Source organism: Chiloscyllium plagiosum, chromosome 12 (genome assembly GCF_004010195.1).
Source record: "Chiloscyllium plagiosum isolate BGI_BamShark_2017 chromosome 12, ASM401019v2, whole genome shotgun sequence".
Classification (NCBI taxonomy): Eukaryota; Metazoa; Chordata; class Chondrichthyes; order Orectolobiformes; family Hemiscylliidae; genus Chiloscyllium; species Chiloscyllium plagiosum.
In genome coordinates, this window is record NC_057721.1 from 85,547,884 (window position 1) to 85,568,802 (window position 20,919).

The following is a 20,919-nucleotide window of genomic DNA, read 5'->3' on the forward strand; positions in this document are numbered from 1 at the left end:
CCCATCAAACACTCCCAGGATAGGTACAGCATGGGGTTAGATACAGAGTAAAGCTCCATCTACACTGTCCCCTTCAAACACTCCCAGGACAGGGACAGCACAGGGTTAGATACAGAGTAAAGCTCCCACTACACTGACCCCATCAAACACTCCCAGGACAGGGACAGCACAGGGTTAGATACAGAGTAAAGCTACCTCTAAACTGACCCCATCAAACACTCCCAGGACAGGGACAGCTTGAGGTTAGACACGGAGTTAAGCTCTCTTTACACTGTCCCCATCAAACACTCCTAGGACAGGGACAGCATGGAGTTAGCTACAGAGTAAACCTTCCTCTACACGGTCCCCATCAAACACTCTCAGGACAGGGACAGCATGGGGTTAGATACAGAGTAAACCTTCCTCTACACAGTCCCCATCAAACACTCCCAGGACAGGGACAGCGTGGGTTAGATACAGAGTAAAGCTTCCTCTGCACTGTCCCCATCAAACACTCCCAGGACAGGGACTGCACAGAGTTAGATACAGAGTAAAGCTCCCTCTACACTGTCCCCATCAAACACTCCCAGGACAGGGACAGCACGGGGTTAGATACAGAGTAAAGCTCCCTCTACATTGTCCCCATCAAACACTCCCAGGACAGGGACAGCATGGGGTTAGATACAGAGTAAAGCTACCTCTGCACTGTCCCCATCAAACACTCCCAGGACAGGGACTTTACGGGGTTAGATATAGAGTAAAGATGACTCTACACTATCCCCATCAAACACTCCCAGGACAGGGACTGCACAGGGTTCGATACATTCATATCACAGGATTTTAACAGAAGTGTCACAATTGTGAAAGCAGAGAAAGAGAGATAGAAGCAAATTGCTCTCATTAATAAAGGGTATAAAGCAAGGGGCCAGAGAGACAAGATTAAATTGAAGTGATTTAGAACAGAATGTAGGAGAAATTTTTCATAACAGTTAGTCTGTGAAATTTACCTCAAAGGTGAGAGACTGAGCCAGAAACAGTTAACATTGGAGACAAATTGAATGTAGGAGAGGCTGATGAAATGATTTGGTTGATAGGATGAGTAAATCTGATTGGTTAACATATTTGTGAGACAGATAAGCACCAAAATTTGCTGGTTGGGCTGAATGGCCTGCTTTCTGCTTTCCATACGCCACATGTTTTCACAAAGTTATTGAATGATTTTTCTCACAGGTAACTCTTGCAGAGAGTGATTCATATCCTGCTGTAATCTTCGCATAAAGTTCCAAGTTGAGTCTGAAAGTGCTGTGTGTTACTGCTTACAAATATTGTGTTTCAGGTGCGCTCTGAGAAGGACCGATTTATGATTAACCTGAATGTCAAACATTTCTTACCTGAAGAGCTGACTGTGAAGCTAGTTGATGACTTTGTGGAGATTCACGGCAAGCACATAGAGCGTCAGGTGGGTAAAGGTTTCTCTTGTGTTCAGATCACCTTTCACTAAGTGTCATTGAGTGAGGGATAACTTTGTAACCTAACAGCATTGCTCTTGACAGTATTGGTGACAAAAAAACATAATTACTAGGTTCATTCAGTGACTGTACTGTAGGCCGTTGCTTTTGGCCTTTCCAATGTAGTAGTGCCCTGGGTAATGTTATTTACCGCTTGTCAGCCTAAGTCCCAGATCTTGTTGCATTTGAACATGAGCTGTTTCAGTACCTGAGGAGTGTCTCCAATTCGTCTCCAATGTTAACTGTTTCTGGCTCAGTCTCTCACCTTTGAGGTAAATTTCACAGACTAACTGTTATGAATGGTGCTGAACAGTGTGCAATCATCAGCGAACATCGCCATTTCTGACCTTATGATGGAGGGAAGGTCATTGATCAAGCAGCTGAAGATGGTTGGGCTTGGGACATTACCCTGAAAAACTCCTGCAGAGATGTCCTGGAGCTGAGATGACTGACCTCCAACAATCACAACCACCTTCCTGTGCGCCAGGAATGACTCCGACCAGTGGAGTGTTTTTCCCCAGTTTTTGTTTTACTTATTGTTGCCACATATATAGTGATATAGTGAAAGCTGTTGTTTTGCATGCTGTACAGGCAGGTCAGAGTGCATCAAGGTATCAGAATAGAGTGCAGAATAAAGTGTTATAGCTGCAGAGAATGTGCTGAGAGAGAGATTAGAATTAACATTTGACAGGCCCAGCCAATTTCTATTTGATTCCAACTAATCTAATCAAGAGGAGTCAGCAGAGCCTCATGAAAGTGAAATCGTGTCTGACTGATTGGTTAGAGTTTTTTTTGAGGAAGTCTCAGTAAGAGTGAGCGGCACGGTGACACAGTGGTTAGCACTGCTGCCTCACAGCGCCAGAGACCCGGGTTCGATTCCCGTCTCAGGCGACTGACTGTGGAGTTTGCACATTCTCCCTGTGTCTGCGTGGGTTTGCTCCGGTTTCCTCCCACAGTCCAAAAATGTGCAGGTTAGGTGAATTGGCCAGGCTAAATTGCCCGTAGTGTTAGGTGTAGGGGAATGGGTCTTGGTGGGTTGCGCTTCGGCGGGTTAGTGTGGACTTTTTGGGCCGAAGGGCCTGTTTGTACACTGTAAGTTATCTAATCTAAGTGGATAGAGGGGAGCCAGTAAAAGTGTTATATTTGGACTTCCAGAAGGTGTTCATTAGGGTACCCCAGAAAAGGTTAAACAATAAAAGAACCCACTGTGTTGCAGATAGTATATTACCGTGGGTAGAGAATTAACTCATGGCAGGAGACAGCGAGTGGGAATAAGGGTTTCTTTTTTCAGTTGATGACCTGTGACCAGTGAGTTTCCACAGGGATCAGTGTGAGAATTGTGACTGTTGATAATATCTATAACGACTTGGAGGAAGGAAGTGAATATACTGTAGCCACATTTACAATGATGCAAAAATAGATTGAAGGGCAAGTTGTGAAAGGGACACAAACAATTTATACAGAGATATTGATGGGTGAAGTAAGTGGGCAAAAATATTGTCACATGGAATGTAATGTGGAAAAATGTGAATTTTGTGCATTTTGGAATACAGAACAGAAGAACAGAATATTACTTAAATGTAGAAAAACTGCAGAAAGCTGCAACACAAAGGGACTTGGGGGAGCTTGTGCATGAAACACAGAAAGCTAGCACTCAGAAACAGCAGCTAATCAGGAAGGCTCATGGAATGTTGGCCCCTATTTAAACAGACTGAAGTAAACGTGTAGGGAAGTCTTACTGCATCTGGACAAGGTGCTGGGAGAACAAACCTGGAGTACTTGAGAAGTTTAGTTCACATATTGAAGAAAAGATATGATTTCACTGGAGGCAGTTCAGTGACAGTTCGCTAAGATGGTCCCTAGTCTGGATGGATTGTTTTACAAGCAAAGACTAAACAAGTTGGCGCTCTACTCATTGGAGTTTAGACAAATGAGAGGTGATCTTATTTAAATCTATAGGATTCTTAAGGATCTTGACAAGATAAATACTGAGAGGATGTTTTCTCTCATGGGAGGGTCTAGGATCAGAAGGTATATTCTCAGAATAAAGAGATGCCAATTAAGACTGAGACGAGAAGGAATTTCTTCTCTTAGAGGGTTGTGAGTCTTTGGAACTCCTTGCCATAGGGAGCTGTGGGAGTAGCACTCTTGTGTATATTTAAGGCTGAGATAGATGGATTTTTGATCAGTCAAGGAATCGGTCAGAGGGAAAGGACAGGAAAGTGGACATGAGGAATGTTTGAGGTAAAAACAATGACTGCAGATGCTGGAACCCAGATTCTGGATCAGTGGTGCTGGAAGAGCACAGCAATTCAGGCAGCATCCGAGGAGCTTCGAAATCGACGTTTCGGGCAGTGAGTTAACTCTCCACCCTTCAGGCTCACTGCCTTTACTCCTGATGAAGGGCTTTTGCCCGAAACGTCGATTTCGAAGCTCCTCGGATGCTGCCTGAACTGCTGTGCTCTTCCAGCACCACTGATCTAGAATGAGGAATGTTTGATCAACCATGTTCCTATTGAATGGCAGAGCAGGCTTGAGGAGATGAACAACTTGCTCCTTTTCCTTTCTCTTATGGTTCTGGTTGTTTACTTGGGCTTTCAGAAGGCTTCCAATTAGGCCCTGTATAAGAGATTAGCATGTAAAATTACAGCATATGGGTTTGGGGTAGTGTACTGACTTGGATAGACTGGTCAGCAGACAGGAAACAAAGAACAGGAATAAATGGATCATTTTCCAAGTGGCAACCAATGACTAGTGGGGTACCACAATTAAAAATGCTTGGACCCGTTACTTGTTTTGCTTAGTTGGTTGGAAGACTGTTTGTGATGCAGAGTGATGATCAATTCCTGCACCAGCTGAGGTTACTGTGAAGGTCCCATCTTATCAATCTAATCCCTTGCCTGGAATCTAGTGACTTTGACATTAGACCACCATGAGTTATCAGTCTCTCATGAGAGAGTAACCCTATGAATATCTAGGAGTATGGCAATTTAATTCACAATGTGTATTAGTGATTTAGGCGAGGAATTAAATACAATCTCTCTAAATTTCTCACCAGGTTGGGGGTGGCCGTGGGAGGGAGCGGTGGGCTGGGAGAGGATACAGAGATGCTTCATTGTGATTTGGACAAATTAAGTGAGTGAGTAAATGCATTACAGATGCAGTACAATGTGGATAAGTATGAGGTTATCCCCTTTGGTAGCAAAAATAGGAAGGCAGATTATTCCTTGAATAATAGATTAGGTGGGCGGCACGGTGGCACAGTGGGCGGCACGGTGGCACAGTGGTTAGCACTGCTGCCTCACAGCGCCAGAGACCCGGGTTCAATTCCCGCCTCAGGCGACTGACTGTGTGGAGTTTGCACGTTCTCCCCGTGTCTGCGTGGGTTTCCTCCGGGTGCTCCGGTTTCCTCCCACAGTCCAAAAGATGTGCAGGGTCAGGTGAATTGGCCATACTGAATTGCCCATAGTGTTAGGTAAGGGGTAAATGTAGGGGTATGGGTGGGTTTCGCTTCGGCGGGTCGGTGTGGACTTGTTGGGCCAAAGGGCCTGTTTCCACACTGTAATCTAATCTAATCTAATCTAATTGGGAAAGGGGGAGGTGCAGTGGGACCTGGGTGTCCTCATACACCAGTCACTGAAGGTAAGCGTGCAGGTACAGCAGGTGGTGAAGAAGGCAAATGGTATGTTGGCCTTCGTAGCGAAAGGAATTGAATGCAGTAGCAGGGGTGCCTTGTTGCGATTACAACAGGTTCTAGATTACAGTGGTGCTGGAAAAGCATAGCAGTTCAGGCAGCATCCGAGGAGCAGGAAAATCGATATTTCGGGCAAAAGCCCTTCATCAGGAATAAAGGCAGAGTGCCTGTAGGGTGGAGAGATCACCTAATCTGGTTTCCAGCATCTGCAATCCTTGTTTTTACCTGCGATTACACAGGGCCTTGGTGAGACCACACCTGGAGTATTGTGTGATATTTTGGTCTCCATATCTGAGGAAGGATGTTCTGGCTGTAGAGGGAGGGCAATGAAGGTTTACCCGACTGATTCATGGATGGCGGGACTGGCATAATCAGGAGAGTCTAGACTTGTTAGGAATATATTCACTAGAGTTTAGAAGAACAAGAGGGAATCTCATAGAGACCTACAAAATGCTATCATGACTGGATGGTGAAAAAATAGGAAGATGTTCCCAATGACCAGGGAGTCCAGAAACTCAGTAGCAGCAGTGTGTACTGTCTACAAGATCCACTGCAGAAATTTACCAAAGATCCTCAGACAGCACCTTCCAAACCCATGACCACTTCCATCCAGAAGGACAAGGGCAACAGATGCATAGAAACATCACCATCTGCATTCACCGCCAAGTCACTCACCATCTTGACTTGGAAATATATCGCCATTCCTTCACTGTCAACATTGTGGAATTCCCTCCCCGAGGGCAGTGTGGGTTAACCTACAACATGTGGACTTCAAGAAGGCAGCTCCTCAAGGGGAATGTGGGATGAGCTATAAATGCTGGCCAGCCAGTGATGCCCATGCCTCACAAGTTCATGGGGCTAAAGGGGTGAAATGGTATGGCTGAAAACAGGAATAGTCCAGTGGGTTGGATGATCAGCTATAGTCATATTGAATGGTAGAGCAGGGTTTTAGTGGGCTCAAAGATATACTCCTTGTCCTGTTTTCTGTGTTCCTATATTTCTGTCCTGCTGCTCATGGCCCACAGTTCCTCATGGATGCCTAGTCTTGAGTTGCTAGGTCTGTTTGAAATCTATCCATTTTAGTATAACACTAAGGAGAATACTCTCAATGTGAAGGAAGGTCACTCTTAACAATATTGTCATGGATAGATGCATCTGCAGCCGACAGATTGGTAAGGATGAGGTGAACTGAAAATGTGTTGCTGCAAAAGCGCAGCAGGTCTTCAGGAAGGGCTTATGCCCGAAACGTCGATTCTCCTGTTCCCTGGATGCTGCCTGACCTGCTGCGCTTTTCCAGCAACACATTTTCAGCTCTGATCTCCAGCATCTGCAGACCTCACTTTCTCCTCAAGGATGAGGTGAAGTTGAATTGAAAAATGTGGTGCTGGAAGAAGAAGGGCTTATGCCCGAAACGTCGATTCTCCTGCTCCTTGGATGCTGCCTGGCTTGCTGTGTTTTTCCAGCACCACATTTTTCAACTCTGGTATTCCAGCATCTGCAGTCCTCACTTTCTCCAAGGATGAGGTGAAGTATGTTTTTCCCTCTCGTTGGTTTCCACACTACCTGCCAGTCTAGCAGCAATGCTCTTTAGGATCTGACCAACTCGATCAGTCGTACTGCTGCTGAGCCACTCTTCGTGTGGAGACTGAGGACCCAGAGTACATTTTGTGCCCTTACCATACTCAGTGCTTCCTCTAAGTGTTGTTCATTAGCTCTAGAAGAACAATTTGTGATAATCAGCAGGAGGTTTCTTTGCCCATATTTAACCTGAGGAGGGAAGAAATTGATCTTTTCTGATCTGTCAGGGTAAGTCCCTCAGCTTCCTCACCCTCATTACCAGCACTCACTCTAACCCCAGCACGGTACACATCTCACCTCAGGACACAGACTGCAGCTCTCATTATTGCCAACAGCATGTCTAGTCAATAGCTCTTGCAAACTGTTGACCCTTCTTGTTGTCTATACTTCCCAATCACTCACAGGGGACATCTCACCAGCTCTCCCACTCCTGCATCACCCCAAAAACCTCTCTTATCCATTTCCATCATACTCAATCCTCCCTTTGTCTCATTGCAAGAGAAAGTTCCATGAGATGGCCAAGACTGACAGGGACATGTGGACTGACCCCAGGCCCCTCACTCCATTTGAGAAACTTTTTGAGTTAGCTTCAGAGGAGGATGACTACCTGTGTGAGGATAGAGAGACTTCAGTACGCAACCAATCCAGTGCTGTGCCCCTGTCCCATTAACACTGACACTTACTCATTCTTAACCTGCACAAATTCTTAAACATTAATTCCACCTCTTCTCTCATACAAACACGAGTGACTCCAAGTGACCCTCTGTCCTGATGGGCCCAGCACCAGAGACCCTCAGCTCTACCTCCACCTCTGAGGAGGAAGCCGCTGAGACCTGAGGCCTGAAGACCTGTCCCCTCCACCAGCTCTAAGACGATCACCTCAATGGGTTCTTCTTCTAGATTAGACTGGGGAGCTCAATCTGTCACCTCACTGATACCTCTCCACCACACATCGCCCTAGGTCTCCAACAGTCAGAGGCCTGAGACCAGGCTGAGGATGATCACATGGTCTACCAAAATGTCAGACAGTGCAGTGACTTGTCAGAGGCAGTTGGTAAACTGGATCAAAAGGTGAAGGAGTCGATCAAACTTATCCAGACAATGCTAGCTCTGATATGAGTTTGGAGTGTTTCTTCGGCCATGGTGACTGCCATGGAGAGCAAGATCCAGTCCACTCAGTGTCTGCTGGATATATGCCAAGACCTGCACTCCATCGCTGTCGCTATGTGATGCTCAGCATCAACAGCAAGGGGAGGGACCTTGACCACACCCCAGGTTCCCTTTTCCCTCAGAGACACAGCGTGGTTTGAACAGGTATGATGCCCATAAGCTTCCTCTCAAGTCACTGAGCCTGGGTTTCCCTCCTTACACCAGCCTGTGATTTTGAAACCTGCAGAAAAATACTTAGAGACTGTACGTAGGTGGCACGTTGATACAATATTGTTAGTAACCATTCACTTTATGGATGTATGGTCATTTGTAATCTTAAACCATCTGCTCATGTGAAATGAGCATACGCCCCAAAGATGAAAGAAGTTGTGATGGCCAGGCCTGGCTAATCTCTCACCAGTAAATGATTCCTTGCTTGCATATTAGATCATAAGATATAGGAGCTGAAAATATGCTGCTGGAAAAGCGCAGCAGGTCAGGCAGCATCCAAGGAACAGGAGAATCGACGTTTCAGGCATAAGCCCTTCTTCAGGAAGAAGGGCTTATGCCTGAAACGTCGATTCTCCTGTTCCTTGGATGCTGCCTGACCTGCTGCGCTTTTCCAGCAACACATTTTCAGCTCTGATCTCCAGCATCTGCAGCCCTCACTTTCTCTCATAAGATATAGGAGCCAAATTAGGCCATTCGGCCCATCACGTCTGTTCCTCCATTTGATTGTGGCTGATGCGTTTCTCCATTCCATTCCTCCTGTAATCCTTCATCCCCTTACTAAGCAGGAACCTATCTATCTCTGTCTTAAAAACCCTCAATGGCTTGGCCTCCACAGCCCCCTACAGTAATGAGTTTCACACATTAACCACACTGAAGACATTCCTCCTCGTCTTCGCTCTGAAGTGTTGACACTTCACTCTGGGCCTGTGCCCTTAGTCTCTCCTACCAGTGGAAGAGACTTTACGTCTGCTTTATCCAGGCCTGATGAAAGGCTCCTGCTCAAAACATTGATTTTCCTGCTCCTTAGATGCTGTCTGACCTGCTGTGCTTTTCCAACACCATTCTAATCTTGACTCTAATCTGCAGCATCTGCAGTACCCACTTTCGCCTTTATCCAGGCCTGTCAATGTTCTGTAAGTTTCAATGAGATTCTTCTGGACTCATTGATTTCAGACCCAGAGTCCTCAACCACCTCTCATTCGGCAAAACCTTCATCTTTGGGATCATTCTTGTCAACTTCCTCCAACACCAGCCTATCCTTCCTTAAATACGGGGTTCAAAACTGCACACAACGTTCCAAATGTTGTCTGTCCAGAGCCTTATACACCTCATTAATACATTTCTGCTGTTGTATTGTAGCCCTCTGAAATGAATGCTCACATTGCAGTTGCCTTCCTAACTGCCAATTGATCCTGCCTGTTAACCTAAGACAATCTTGAACTAGGATTCCCTTTGTGCTACAGTTTTCCAAAATCATTCCCCATTTAGAAAATAGTCTCCGTCTCTATTCCTTCTACCTCATACTTCCCACATTGTGTTCCGTCTGCCATTCCTTTGCCCACTCTCCTACCTGTCCCTCCACCTGTCTTTGTGTAGCTGCAAAAATAGCAACAACACCCTCAGTTCCTTCATGCAGATTGTTGATACATAATGTGAATAGTTGTGATCCCAACACTAATCCCTGTGGAACTTCAGTAGGCTGCCATCTTGAAAAAGACCCCTTTAATCCTACTTTCTGGCAGCCAGCCAATCCTCTATCCATGCCAGTACCTTGTCTGTAACACCATGGGCTCTTAGAACCATAAGAACTAGGAGCAGGAGTAGACCATCTGGCCCTTCTAGCCCGCTCCGTCATTCAATAAGATCATGGCTAATCTTTACATGGCCTCAGCTCCCACTATCACCATGACCCTTAATTCCTTTACTGTTCAAAAAATTATCTATCTTAGCTTTGAAAGCATTCAATGAGAAAGCCTCAGCTACTTCCCTGGGCAGGCAATTCCATGGATTCACAACCCTCTGGTGAAGAAGTTCCTTCTCAACTTGGTCCTAAATCTGCTCCCACTAACTTTGAGGCTATGGCCTGTTGTTGTAGTTTCACCTGCCAATGGAAACATCTTCCCTGCTTCTATCCTACCTATTCGTTCATATTTCTATAAGATCCCCCCCCTCGTTCTTCTAAATTCCAATGAATATAATCCAAGCCTACTCAGTCTGTCCTCATAAGCTAACCTTCTCAACTCCAGAATCAAATTAGTGAGCCTCCATTGCATTCTCTCTAGTGCCAGTACATCCTTTCTCAAGTAAGAGACCAAAACTACACACTGTACTCCAAGTGTCGCCTCACCAGCACCTACACAGGTGCAATTTAACCTCCCTGCTTTTAACCTCAATCCCTTTAGCAATGAAGGACAAAATTCCATTTGTCTTCCTAATAACCTGTTGCACCTGCAAACCAACCCTTTATGATTCATGCGCAAGGACACCCAGGTCCCTCTGCATAGCAGCATGCTGTAACTTTTTACCATTCAAGTAATAATCCTTTTCACTGTTACTCCTACCAAAATGGATCACTTCACATTTATTAACATTGTATTCCATCTGCCAGACCTTTGCCCACTCACTCAATGTATCTATGTCTCTCTGCAAAGTTTCACACTGCACACTTAGCTCTGCCACTCATCTTAGTGTTATCCGCAAACTTTGACACATTACACTTGGTCCCCAACTCCAAGTCATCTATGTAACTTGTGAATGATTGTGGTGCCAACACCGATCCTGAGGCACACCACTAATTACTGATTGCCAGCCACAATAGCACTCATAATCCCGACTCTTTGTTTCCTGTTAGTTAACAAATCCTCTACCCATGCTAATACATAAATCGTAACACCCCGCATCTTATGCAGTAGCCTTTTGTGTGGCACCTTGTCGAAAGCCTTTTGGAAATCTAGATACACCACATCGACTGGGTCCCCGTTGTCCATCTTGCTTGTAATGTCTTCATAAAATTCCAGTAGATCAATTAAGAATAACCTGCCCTTCATGAACCCATGCTGCATCTGTCCAGTGGGACAATTTCTATCTCGATGTCTTGCTATTTCTTCCTTAATGATAGATTCAAGCATTTTCTCCATTACAGAGAAAAGGTTAAACTAACCGGTCTATTATTCCCCGTCTTTTGTCTACCTCCTTTTTTAAACAGTGGCATTACATTTGTTGTTTTTCAATCTGCTGGAACTGCCCCAGAGTCCAGCAAATTTTGGAAAATTACCACAAGTGCATTTGCTGTTTCTCCCACCATCATTCCATCAGGGCCAGGAGATTTGTCTACCTTTAGCTCCGTTAGCTTACCCAACACTACCTCTTATCAGTCAGTCTCTTATTTGGCTCCTGTGTGGCACCTTGTCAAATGCCTTCTGGAAATCTAAATAGATCATGCCCACGGGCTCTCCTACATCTAACTTGCTTGTTACCCCCTCAAAGAAGGCATAACCTTCCTTTGATGAAGCCGTGCTGACTCAGACCTATTTTACCATGTACTTGCAAGTGCTCTGCCATCTCATTCTTAATAATGATTCTAAAATCTTACCAATGACTGAGGTCAGGCTAACTGGCCTACAGTTTCCTTCCAATCATCTCTGACCTGCTCTTCCTTCATGTCTTTGTAGTTATCTTTACTCAGTTGTAATACTGTGACATCTTTTAGTCTTCTCCCTCTCAAACTGCAGGATTAATTCACTAAGATGAGTGGCAGAGCAAAGTGTGCAGTGTGAAACTTTGCAGAGGGACACAGATACATTGAGTGAGTGGGCAAAGGTCTGGCAGATGGAATACAATGTTAATAAATGTGAAGTCATCCATTTTGGTAGGAGTAACAGTGAAAAGAATTATTATTTGAATAGTAAAACGTTGCAGCACGCTGCTGTGCAGAGGGACCTGGGTGTCCTTGTGAAGGAATCACAGAGGGTTGTTCTGCAGGTACAACAGGTAATTCGGAAGGCAAATTGAATTTTGTCTTTCATTGCTAAAGGGATTGAGTTTAAAAGCAGGGAGGTTATGTTGCAGCTGTACAAGGTGTTGTGAGGCCACACCTGGATTACTGCATGTAGTTTTGGTCTCCTTACTTGAGAAAGAATGTGCTGGCACTACAGAGGGTGCAAAGGAAGTTCATATTAGATTTCCTAGAGTGTGGAAACAGGCCATTTGGCCCAACCAGTCCACACTGACCCTCCGAAGAATAACCCACCCAGACCCATTCCCCTCTGACTAATGTACCTGACAAGATTCCTGATGAAGGGCTCCTGCCTGAAACGTCGATTTTCCTGCTCATCGGATGCTGCCTGACCTGCTGTGCACTTCCAGCACCACTCTAATCCTGACTCTAATCTCCAGTCCTCAGTTTCACCTACCTGACACTATGGGCAATTTAACATGGCCAATCCACCGGATCTGCACATCTTTGGACTGTGGGTGGAAACCAGAGCACCCGGAGGAAACCCACACAGACACAGGGAGAATGTGCAAACTCCACACAGACAGTCACCTGAGGCTGGAATCAAACCTGGATCCCTGGTTCTTTGAGACTGTAGTGCTAACCACTGAGTCACCGTGCCACCCCTAGGTTGAATCTGGAGTTGAGGAGGTTGGCTTATGAGGAGAGACGAATGAAGGATTGTATTAATCGGAATTTAGAAGAATGAGGGGGGACCTTACAGAAACATATAAAATTATGAAGGGAATAGATAAGATAGAAGTAGAGAGGATGTTTCCACTGGCAGGTGAAGCTAGGACAAGAGGACGTAGACTCAAGATTAGGAGGAGCAGATTTAGGACTGAATTGAGAAAGAACATCTTCACCAAGAGTGTTGTGAATTTGTGGAATTCCTTGCCCAGTGAAGTAGTTGGTGCTACTTCAGTAAATACTTTTGAAGCTAAGGTAGATTTTTTTTGAACAATAAAGGAATTAAGACATACGGTGAGAAGTCAGGTAAGTAGAGCTGAGTTTACGAAAAGATCAGCCATGATCTTACAGAATGGCAGGGCAGGGTCGACGGGCCAAATGGTCTACTCTTGCTCCGAGGTCTAAAATTACAAAAGCAGGGAAGTCATGCTGGATTTGTACAGAACTTTGTTGAGCCCCCAACTACAGTACTGTGTGCAATTCTGGTTGTTATATTACAAGGAGAGTGTGATTGCACTGTAGGGGGTGCAGAGGAGATTCACCAGGATGCTGCCTGGAATGGAAACTGTAAGCTGTGTTGAAAGGTTGGACAGGCTTGGGTTGTTTACATTGGAGCAGAGAAGACTGAGGGTGATCTTAATGAGGTGTACAAGATTATGGGGGTCACGGGCAGAGTGGGTAAGAAGCAGTTGTTCCCCTCAGTTGAAAGGTCAGTCACAAGAGGACACAGTTCGAGGTAAGGGGTAGAAGGTTAAGGGGAAAATGGGAGGAAAAGCATTTTTACCCAGAGTGTGGTGATGGTCTGGAATGCCCTGCCTGGGAGGCTGGTAGGGGTGAGTTCCCTCCTTTAAAAAGTATCTGGATGAGTACATGGCACATCATAACATGCAAGGCTTTGGCCAAATGCTAGTAAGTGAGATTGGGTTGAAGGTCAGGTCTTTCTCATGTCAGTATAGCCTCAATAGGCTGAAGGGCCTCTTCTGCACTGTATATTTCTATGATCCCAAAAAGTGAAGGACTGTGAAAAGTAACAAGTTCCATCTGCCTTTTTTATTAATTGGTGCAACAGGTTTGAGTGACTGAATGCCTACTCCTGCTCCAGTTCGTATGTATGCAGCAGGGGAGGTTTTCTAATTTACTGACAGAATGGTAAATAATTAAGCAAAGTCCTGACCCTAACTTGTTCACCCTTGAAGACAGTTTCAATGAGTTTATCTCTGGCTTTTTGGGTTCAGTGATGGATTGCACTGTCACACTGACTGAGATGGTTCACCTGGTCAATATCCTGATCATCATCCTGATCTTCATCCTCAGAACATTGCTACCAATCTCCCATTTCATCCACATCCAGGGTCTCTCCCCCTTTGCCAGCAGTTATGAATGATACTGCAGGCCACTATGATGCAGCCATTCTGCAAGCCCAACCAGCACAATCTAGGTGTCAGCATCATCTTAAGGAGACCTGAGGTCTATTCTTGGTAAAGGTATGGACAGTGCTATCTCTTCATTCAGTCTCAGTCTAAGTCTAATATTTTTGTAATGGTACCATTAGCAATGTTTGGAAGGGGCACTCCTCATCTCAGCATCGTCCCTGTCTGGGTCAAAGATAAAGGAGGCAGGAACTTGTGATGGAGTAAAAGTTGTTTCCCCTTCTGGGTGAGTGTAGGACCAGGGGACAGCATTCAGAATAAGGGACTGCTTGTTTAGAGATGAGGAGGAATTTGTTCTGTCGGAAGGCAGTGAGTTCTTTACTACAGAGGAGGCTGGATCATAAAGTATATTCAAGGCTGAGATCAACAGATTTTAGTTAGTAAAGGAATCAGGGGTGAGAGGGAAAAGGCAGGAAAGTGGAGTTGAGAATTATTAGGTCACCTTCCGCTTGGCTGAGCCCATCCTCACTTTGAACAAATTCTCTTTGAACACCTCTCATTTTCTTCAGGTCAGAGGGGTGACCATGGGTATTCGCTGGACCCAGCTAGACCTGCCTCTTGTGGGGTATGTGGAATATTCCTTGTTCCAGTCCCATCCTGGCCCCCATCCACAACTGTTTCTCCGATATATACATCATATATTCGATTCTGCTTCCCTCCGTCATCCGGAACTGGAAAAGTTAATTGATTTTGCTTCCAATTTCCACCCGCCCTCACTTTCACCTGATCTATCTCAGACTCCTCCTTGGAGAAAGTGAGGACTGCAGATGCTGGAGATCAGAGCTGAAAATGTGTTGCTGGNCAGGGAACAGGAGAATCAACGTTTCGGGCATGAGCCCTTCTTCAGGAGGGCTCATGCCTGAAACGTTGATTCTCCTGTTCCCTGGATGCTGCCTGACCTGCTGCGCTTTTCCAGCAACACATTTTCAACTCAGACTCCTCCTTCCCTTCATCGACAACCCTGTTTCCATTTCTGGGGATAGACTGGCCACTAATATCCACTATAAATCCACTGACTCCCACAGCTACCTGGACTATCCATCCTCACACAAAAACAGAAGTTGCTGTAAAAGCTCAGCAGGTCTGGCAGCATCTGTGAAGAGAAATCAAAGTTAACATTTCAGATCCGGTGACCCCTCTTCAAATTTCTGCTTTCTCTTCAGAGATGCTGCCAGACCTGCTGAGCTTTCCCAGAAACTTCTGAATTTGTTTCTGCTTTACAGCATCCGCAGTTCTTTCTGACTTTATCTGGGCTGAAGGTTGACGAATCTGGGAACTAGATGAGCTTCATCCCAAAGTGAAGGAGATGGTTATAGAGATAGTGGATGCATTGATGATTATCCTTCAGCATTCTAAAGATTCTGGAAAGATTCCTGCTGATGGTAAAGTAGCAAATGTAACCCAGCTATTTCACAAGGGGAGAGACAATGGGGATATAAGATCATTTTGTTTCATGTCAGCCGCAGGGAAAAGATTAGAATCTCTGAAATGATTTATGAAGGAGAAATCATCTTTGACAAATCTGGTGGAATTTTCTTTCCAATTTCAACACATTGGGAATTACCATTGACCAGAAACTAAATTGGACTCATCATATAAAGAAAGTGGCTCCAAGACCAGGTCAGAGGCTAGGAATGCTCAGGCAGGTAACTCACTCCCTAAACTCCCCAAAGCCTGTCCACCATCAACAAGGCACAAGTCAGGAGTGTGATGGAATACTCCCCACTTGCCTGGATGGGGGCAGCTCCGACAACACTCAAGAAGTTCAACACCATCCAGGGACAAGGCAGTGTCCCTCCTTGACTGACACCACATTCACAAACATCCACTCCCTCCACCATCAACACTCAGGAACAGCAGTGTGTACCATCTACAAAATGCACTGCACAATTTCGCCAGAGATCCTCAGACAGCATTTTCCAAACCCACATCCACTTCCATCTAGAATGACAAGGGCAGCAGATGTATGGGAACACCACCACCTACAAATTCCATCCAAGCCACTGTCCATCCTGACTTGGAAATATGTCACTATTCCTTCACTGTAACTGGGTCAAAAACCCTGGAATTCCCAACCTAAGGGCACTGTAGGTCAATCTGAAGCACATGGACTGCAGCGGTTCACCACCACCTCCTCAAGGGCAGTTAGGGATGAGCAATAAATGCTGGCCCAGCCAGTGATACCTCCATCCAATGAATGAAGAAATGAAGTGGAGTATGTGAGTGGACTAACAGGCAAGTCCCCAGATCTGGAATGGGAGGAGTCATAGAGACCTTCCAGCGCTCCAACAGGAGAATCAACGTTTCGGGCATAAGCCCTTCATCAGCAATGAGGCTTGTGGACCGAGGGGGTGGGGCAGGGGAAGGTACCTGGGAATGATAGATAGATGAAGATGGGGGAGAAAGTGATTGGTCAGAGAGGAGGGTGGAGCAGTGAGATGGGAAGGAAAATGGACAGGTAGGAATAGTTCAAGAGGGCGGTGCCAAGTTGGAGGGTTGGGAGTGGGATAAGGTGGGGGGAGGAGAGATGGGGAAACTGATGAAACCCACATTGATCCCATGTGGTTGAAGGGTCCCAAGGTGTTCTTCCTCCAAATGTCAGGTGGTTAGGGTTTGGCGTTGGAGGAGGCCCAGGACCTGCATGTCCTTGAAGTCGGAGGAGGAGTTAAAGTGTTCAGCTACAGGGCAGTGGGGTTGGTGGGTGCAGGTGTCCCAGAGATGTTCTCTGAAACGATCTGCAAGTTGGTGTCCTGTCTCCCCGATGTAGAGATGACCACACCAGGTGCTGTGGATGACACATGTGGAAGTACAGATACTTTTCTGTCAATTGTGGAGGATCCTTTGGGCGGAGATGAGGTGGGAGGTGTGGGCACAAGTTTTGCAGTTCTTTCAATGGCAGGGGAAGGTGCTGGGAGGGGACAGTGGGTTGGTGCGGGGCGTGGACCTGACAAGGGATTCAGGGAGGGAATGGTCTCTCCGAAATGCAGGTAGGGATGGGAAGGGAAATATATGGGCGGCACGGTGGCACAGTGGTTAGCACTGCTGCCTCACAGTGCCAGAGACCTGGGTTCAATTCCCGCCTCAGGCAACTGTGTGGAGTTTGCACGTTCTCCCCGTGTCTGCGTGGGTTTCCTCCGGATGCTCCGGTTTCCTCCCACAGTCCAAAGATGTGCAGGTCAGGTGAATTGGCCATGCTAAATTGCCCATAGTGTTAGGTGTAGGGACAAATGTAGGGCAATGGGTCTGGGTGGGTTGCTCTTGTTGGGCCGAAGGGCCTGTTTCTACACTGTAAGTAATCTAATATCTCTGATAAGTACCTTGCCCCAAACACCATGGACTCTTATCTTAATTGGCAGACTCCTGTGTGGCACTTTTTAAGGCCTTCTGAAAATCCAAATAGATCACATCCACTGGCTGACCTTTGTCTAACCTACTCATTACCTCCTCAAAGAATCCTAACAGATTTGTCAGGCGTGACCTCCACTTGATGAAGCCATGCTGACTCAGCTCTGTTTAGCCATGCACTTCCAAGTACTCCACAATCTCACCCTTAAAAAATTCTAAAATCTTACCAATGACCAAGGTCAGCCTCACCAGCCTATAGTTTCCTATCTTCTGCCTCTCTCCCTTCTTAAACAGGATTGTTACATTAGCTATTTTTCAGTCTTCTGGGACCCTGCATGCCTCTAGTAATTCCTGAAAGATCACCAGCAATGCCTCTACAGACTCCTTTGCTATCTTCTTCAGAACCCTGGGGTGTAGTCCATTTGGTCCGGGTGATTTATCCACCTTCAGACTTCTCAACTTCCCCAGCAGTTTGTCCTTAAGTGACGGCCACAAAACTCACCTCAGCCCCTGACTCTTTTGACATTCTGGTATGCTGCTGGTGTCTTCCACTGTGAAAACTGATATAAACTATCTTTCAGTTCCTCTGCCATTTCTTTGTTCCCCATTACTATTTCTCCAGCCTCATTTTCCAGCAGTCCAATGTTCACTCTTGCCTGTCTCTTACCTCTTAGCTCTCTAAAAATATTCTTGCAATCTTCCTTCATATTACCAGCTTTCTTACGCTCATATTTCATCTCACCACCCTTATTGTTTTTTTAGTTATCCTGGCCAGTTTTTAAAGGCTTTTCTAATCCTGCGGTGCTGAATTTCTGCTGTGCTTCCTGAATCACCCCCAGAAACTCCTACCATTGCTGCTCCACCATCCTCCCTGCTCGGCTCCCCTTCCAATCAACTCTGGCTAGCTCCTCCCTCATGTCTTTGTTGTTACCTTTATTTAATTGTAATACTGTTACATCTGATTCAGTCTTCTCCCTCTAAAACTGCAGGGTGAATTCTATCATATTATGACCACTACTTCCTGATGGTTCCTTCACCTTACACTCCCCAATCAAATCTGCAAACACCTCATCAAAGACAGGGGCTTGAATTTGAAAAATGAGTGGCCAAGGGGATGCAGACAAGGAAGTTCAGAGCCTGGGACCCAGACACTAACGATGGATGGTTAAAATGTGGGGCTTGTGTAACTGTGAGCAGATATCATGGAGGGTATGTGACAAAAATATCAGGGCAAAGCCATGAAAGGATTTAAGAACTAGACAAGAACTTTAAAATTGAGATATTATTGGCACTTCCAAAGATGCGGTGGTGAGGAGGTTTCGAGGGAGTTCTTTCTATAGGAATATGATGGAGGTACTAGCAGAAGCTCCCCAGATTCAGGGGAGACAGAAAACAGAGACAGAAAACAAAGTCCCCAAAGCCAGCAGTGAATGATGGGCCTCCCTGATGCAGATGTATGTGAGACAAAGAAGGTTTCTTCTCCAGATGTAGGGGTACACTTTTTAAATCTGCGAAAAACCGTTAAGCCAAACTGAATCAAATGCAAGGGTATTAGCCTTTGAAGGGGCATTGTAACAGAAGTCTGAAATCTGAATTAAAATATCATTTTGTGTGGAAGTGTCAGAGAAGGTTGAGAGGTGACTTAATTGAGACATATAAGATAATCAGAGGGTTAGATAGGGTGGACAATGAGAGCCTTTTACCTCAGATGGTGATGGCTAGCATGAGGGGACATAGCTTTAAATTGAGGGAGTGATAGATATAGGACAGATGTCAGAGGCAGTTTCTTTACTCAGCGTAGTTGGGGTGTGGAACGCACTGCCTGCAGCAGTAGTAGACTCGCCAACTTTAAGGGCATTTAAATGGTCACTGGATAATCATGTGGATGAAAATGGAACAGTGGAGGTTAGATGGGCTTCAGATCGGTTTCACAGGTTGGTGCAACATCGAGGGCGAAAGGGCCTGTACTGCGCTGTAATGTTCTATGTTCAATGCTGAACTTCAACCCCTGCTGGACCACTGATTGTCTGAGGCCTCAAGCATTCCCTCTACAGGGGCTCCTGAGGAAAGGAACCAAGCAGTCAGGTTGCTCAATTCTTGAGACCACCAGCTACCTGGATATCTGACATTGGCCAGGCTGAGGAGCAGACTCATGAGGAAGGCTGCTTTTCTGCCTGACCTCCTCCACAATGAGTGGCCAAAGATCAGGAGCATGGGGCTGAAGTGCAAACAAATTTGAGTAGTGACGCCCTTAGGAGGTGAAGAAGGGGCTGCATCCTGCTAACCCCATGTTTGCATGGAATGTGGACTCCTCATGGCTGCAAAATACAGGGGGCTGGGCATCAATGAACCACCTTAACATTCTCTTGCATGGGACTACAGCCTGAAACAGCCCAGGTACAGGCCTATGAGTGGGACCAGTAGGGGGCCAGTAGGACTCCCAGGAGCGGAATTATGAATGGGGGTGTCGAAGGATCAACTGATATTCAAAAATGGGAGGTAGGAATTACCTGTATATTGTTCACTAGGTAGTCTGACGAATTATTCTCTGTCTATAGGAAGAGCAAGGTCGTGTTTCCCGTGAATTTTGCCGCATTTACCGTCTTCCCGGTAACCTGGACCAGACGGCTATTTCCTGCTCACTGTCTGCCGATGGCTTATTAACATTGTGCTGCCCCAAGGTCAGAACAGGTGATGATTCCAACCAGCAAGATCGACCCATCCCGGTGATCCGAGACGAGAAGTTTGGTAACCAACCTGAGATCAAAGCAGATCCATGAGCTACAGAGAGAGAGCGAGACACTCGCCTTGGTACCAAAACCTGGGTTAAAACCTGTGGTGCTCTGAAGGTGGAGGTACCAATGAAATTGTCAGCCATCACACTAGATGCAAATGTCCATGTCATCTTTTTCAGACCTGTCTACAACTTCCTTTTGTGTAGTTTCTTTCATTGTACTGACAGTAGGCACAGAGCTGACAATAAACCATCAAACCTTTCATACTGTGGCTGCACATTCCATTCCATATCAAACAAAATAAATATTCTCACAGCACAAAGTTTTTATCTCCAGGACCATTTAGATATGCTCCAGGAGGAGGCCATTCAGCTTCTGAGGCCTTGGCTATTCATTAAGATACTTGTTCATTTGTGGGCTAGTTTCACATCCACTGCCTCTTTGATCTGGGATCAGTTGCTGTTTGCAATAGGGAATTCCAAAATGCTATCACCCTTTCTATTGTGGTCTCAGCTGATGTTCTTACTGGATAATTCAGATCCAGGTTGGCTTGATGGATCATGTATGTTCATTATATTTTAATGTGGTGGTCATTCATTGAAGCAGAGTAACAGAGGGCTGCAGATTCTCTTTTAACAATAAATCAAAACTATTATGTGAAAGGCAAACAAAACACAAGCTGAGTACAGATAGATCTTCTACATTGCAGCATGGCATGGTGGCAGTGGTTAGCACTGCTGCCTCACAGCGCCAGAGATCTGGGTTCAATTCCCGCCTCAGGCGACTGACTGTGTGGAGTTTGCAC

The 20,919-nt window shown here is 45.7% G+C and overlaps 1 protein-coding gene across 1 annotated transcript in view; it reads left to right on the forward strand.

The window, feature by feature from the left end:
• Positions 1-20,378, forward strand: part of cryaa (crystallin, alpha A) — a 23,006-nt gene extending 2,628 nt beyond the window's left edge. Inside the window, exons 2-3 of the mRNA XM_043701459.1 lie at positions 1,316-1,438; positions 19,938-20,378. Coding sequence (XP_043557394.1) covers positions 1,316-1,438; positions 19,938-20,159 — 345 coding nt within the window. The 3' untranslated portion in view covers positions 20,160-20,378. The remainder of the gene's footprint in view (positions 1-1,315; positions 1,439-19,937) is intronic.
• The last annotated feature ends 541 nt before the right edge of the window (positions 20,379-20,919 follow it).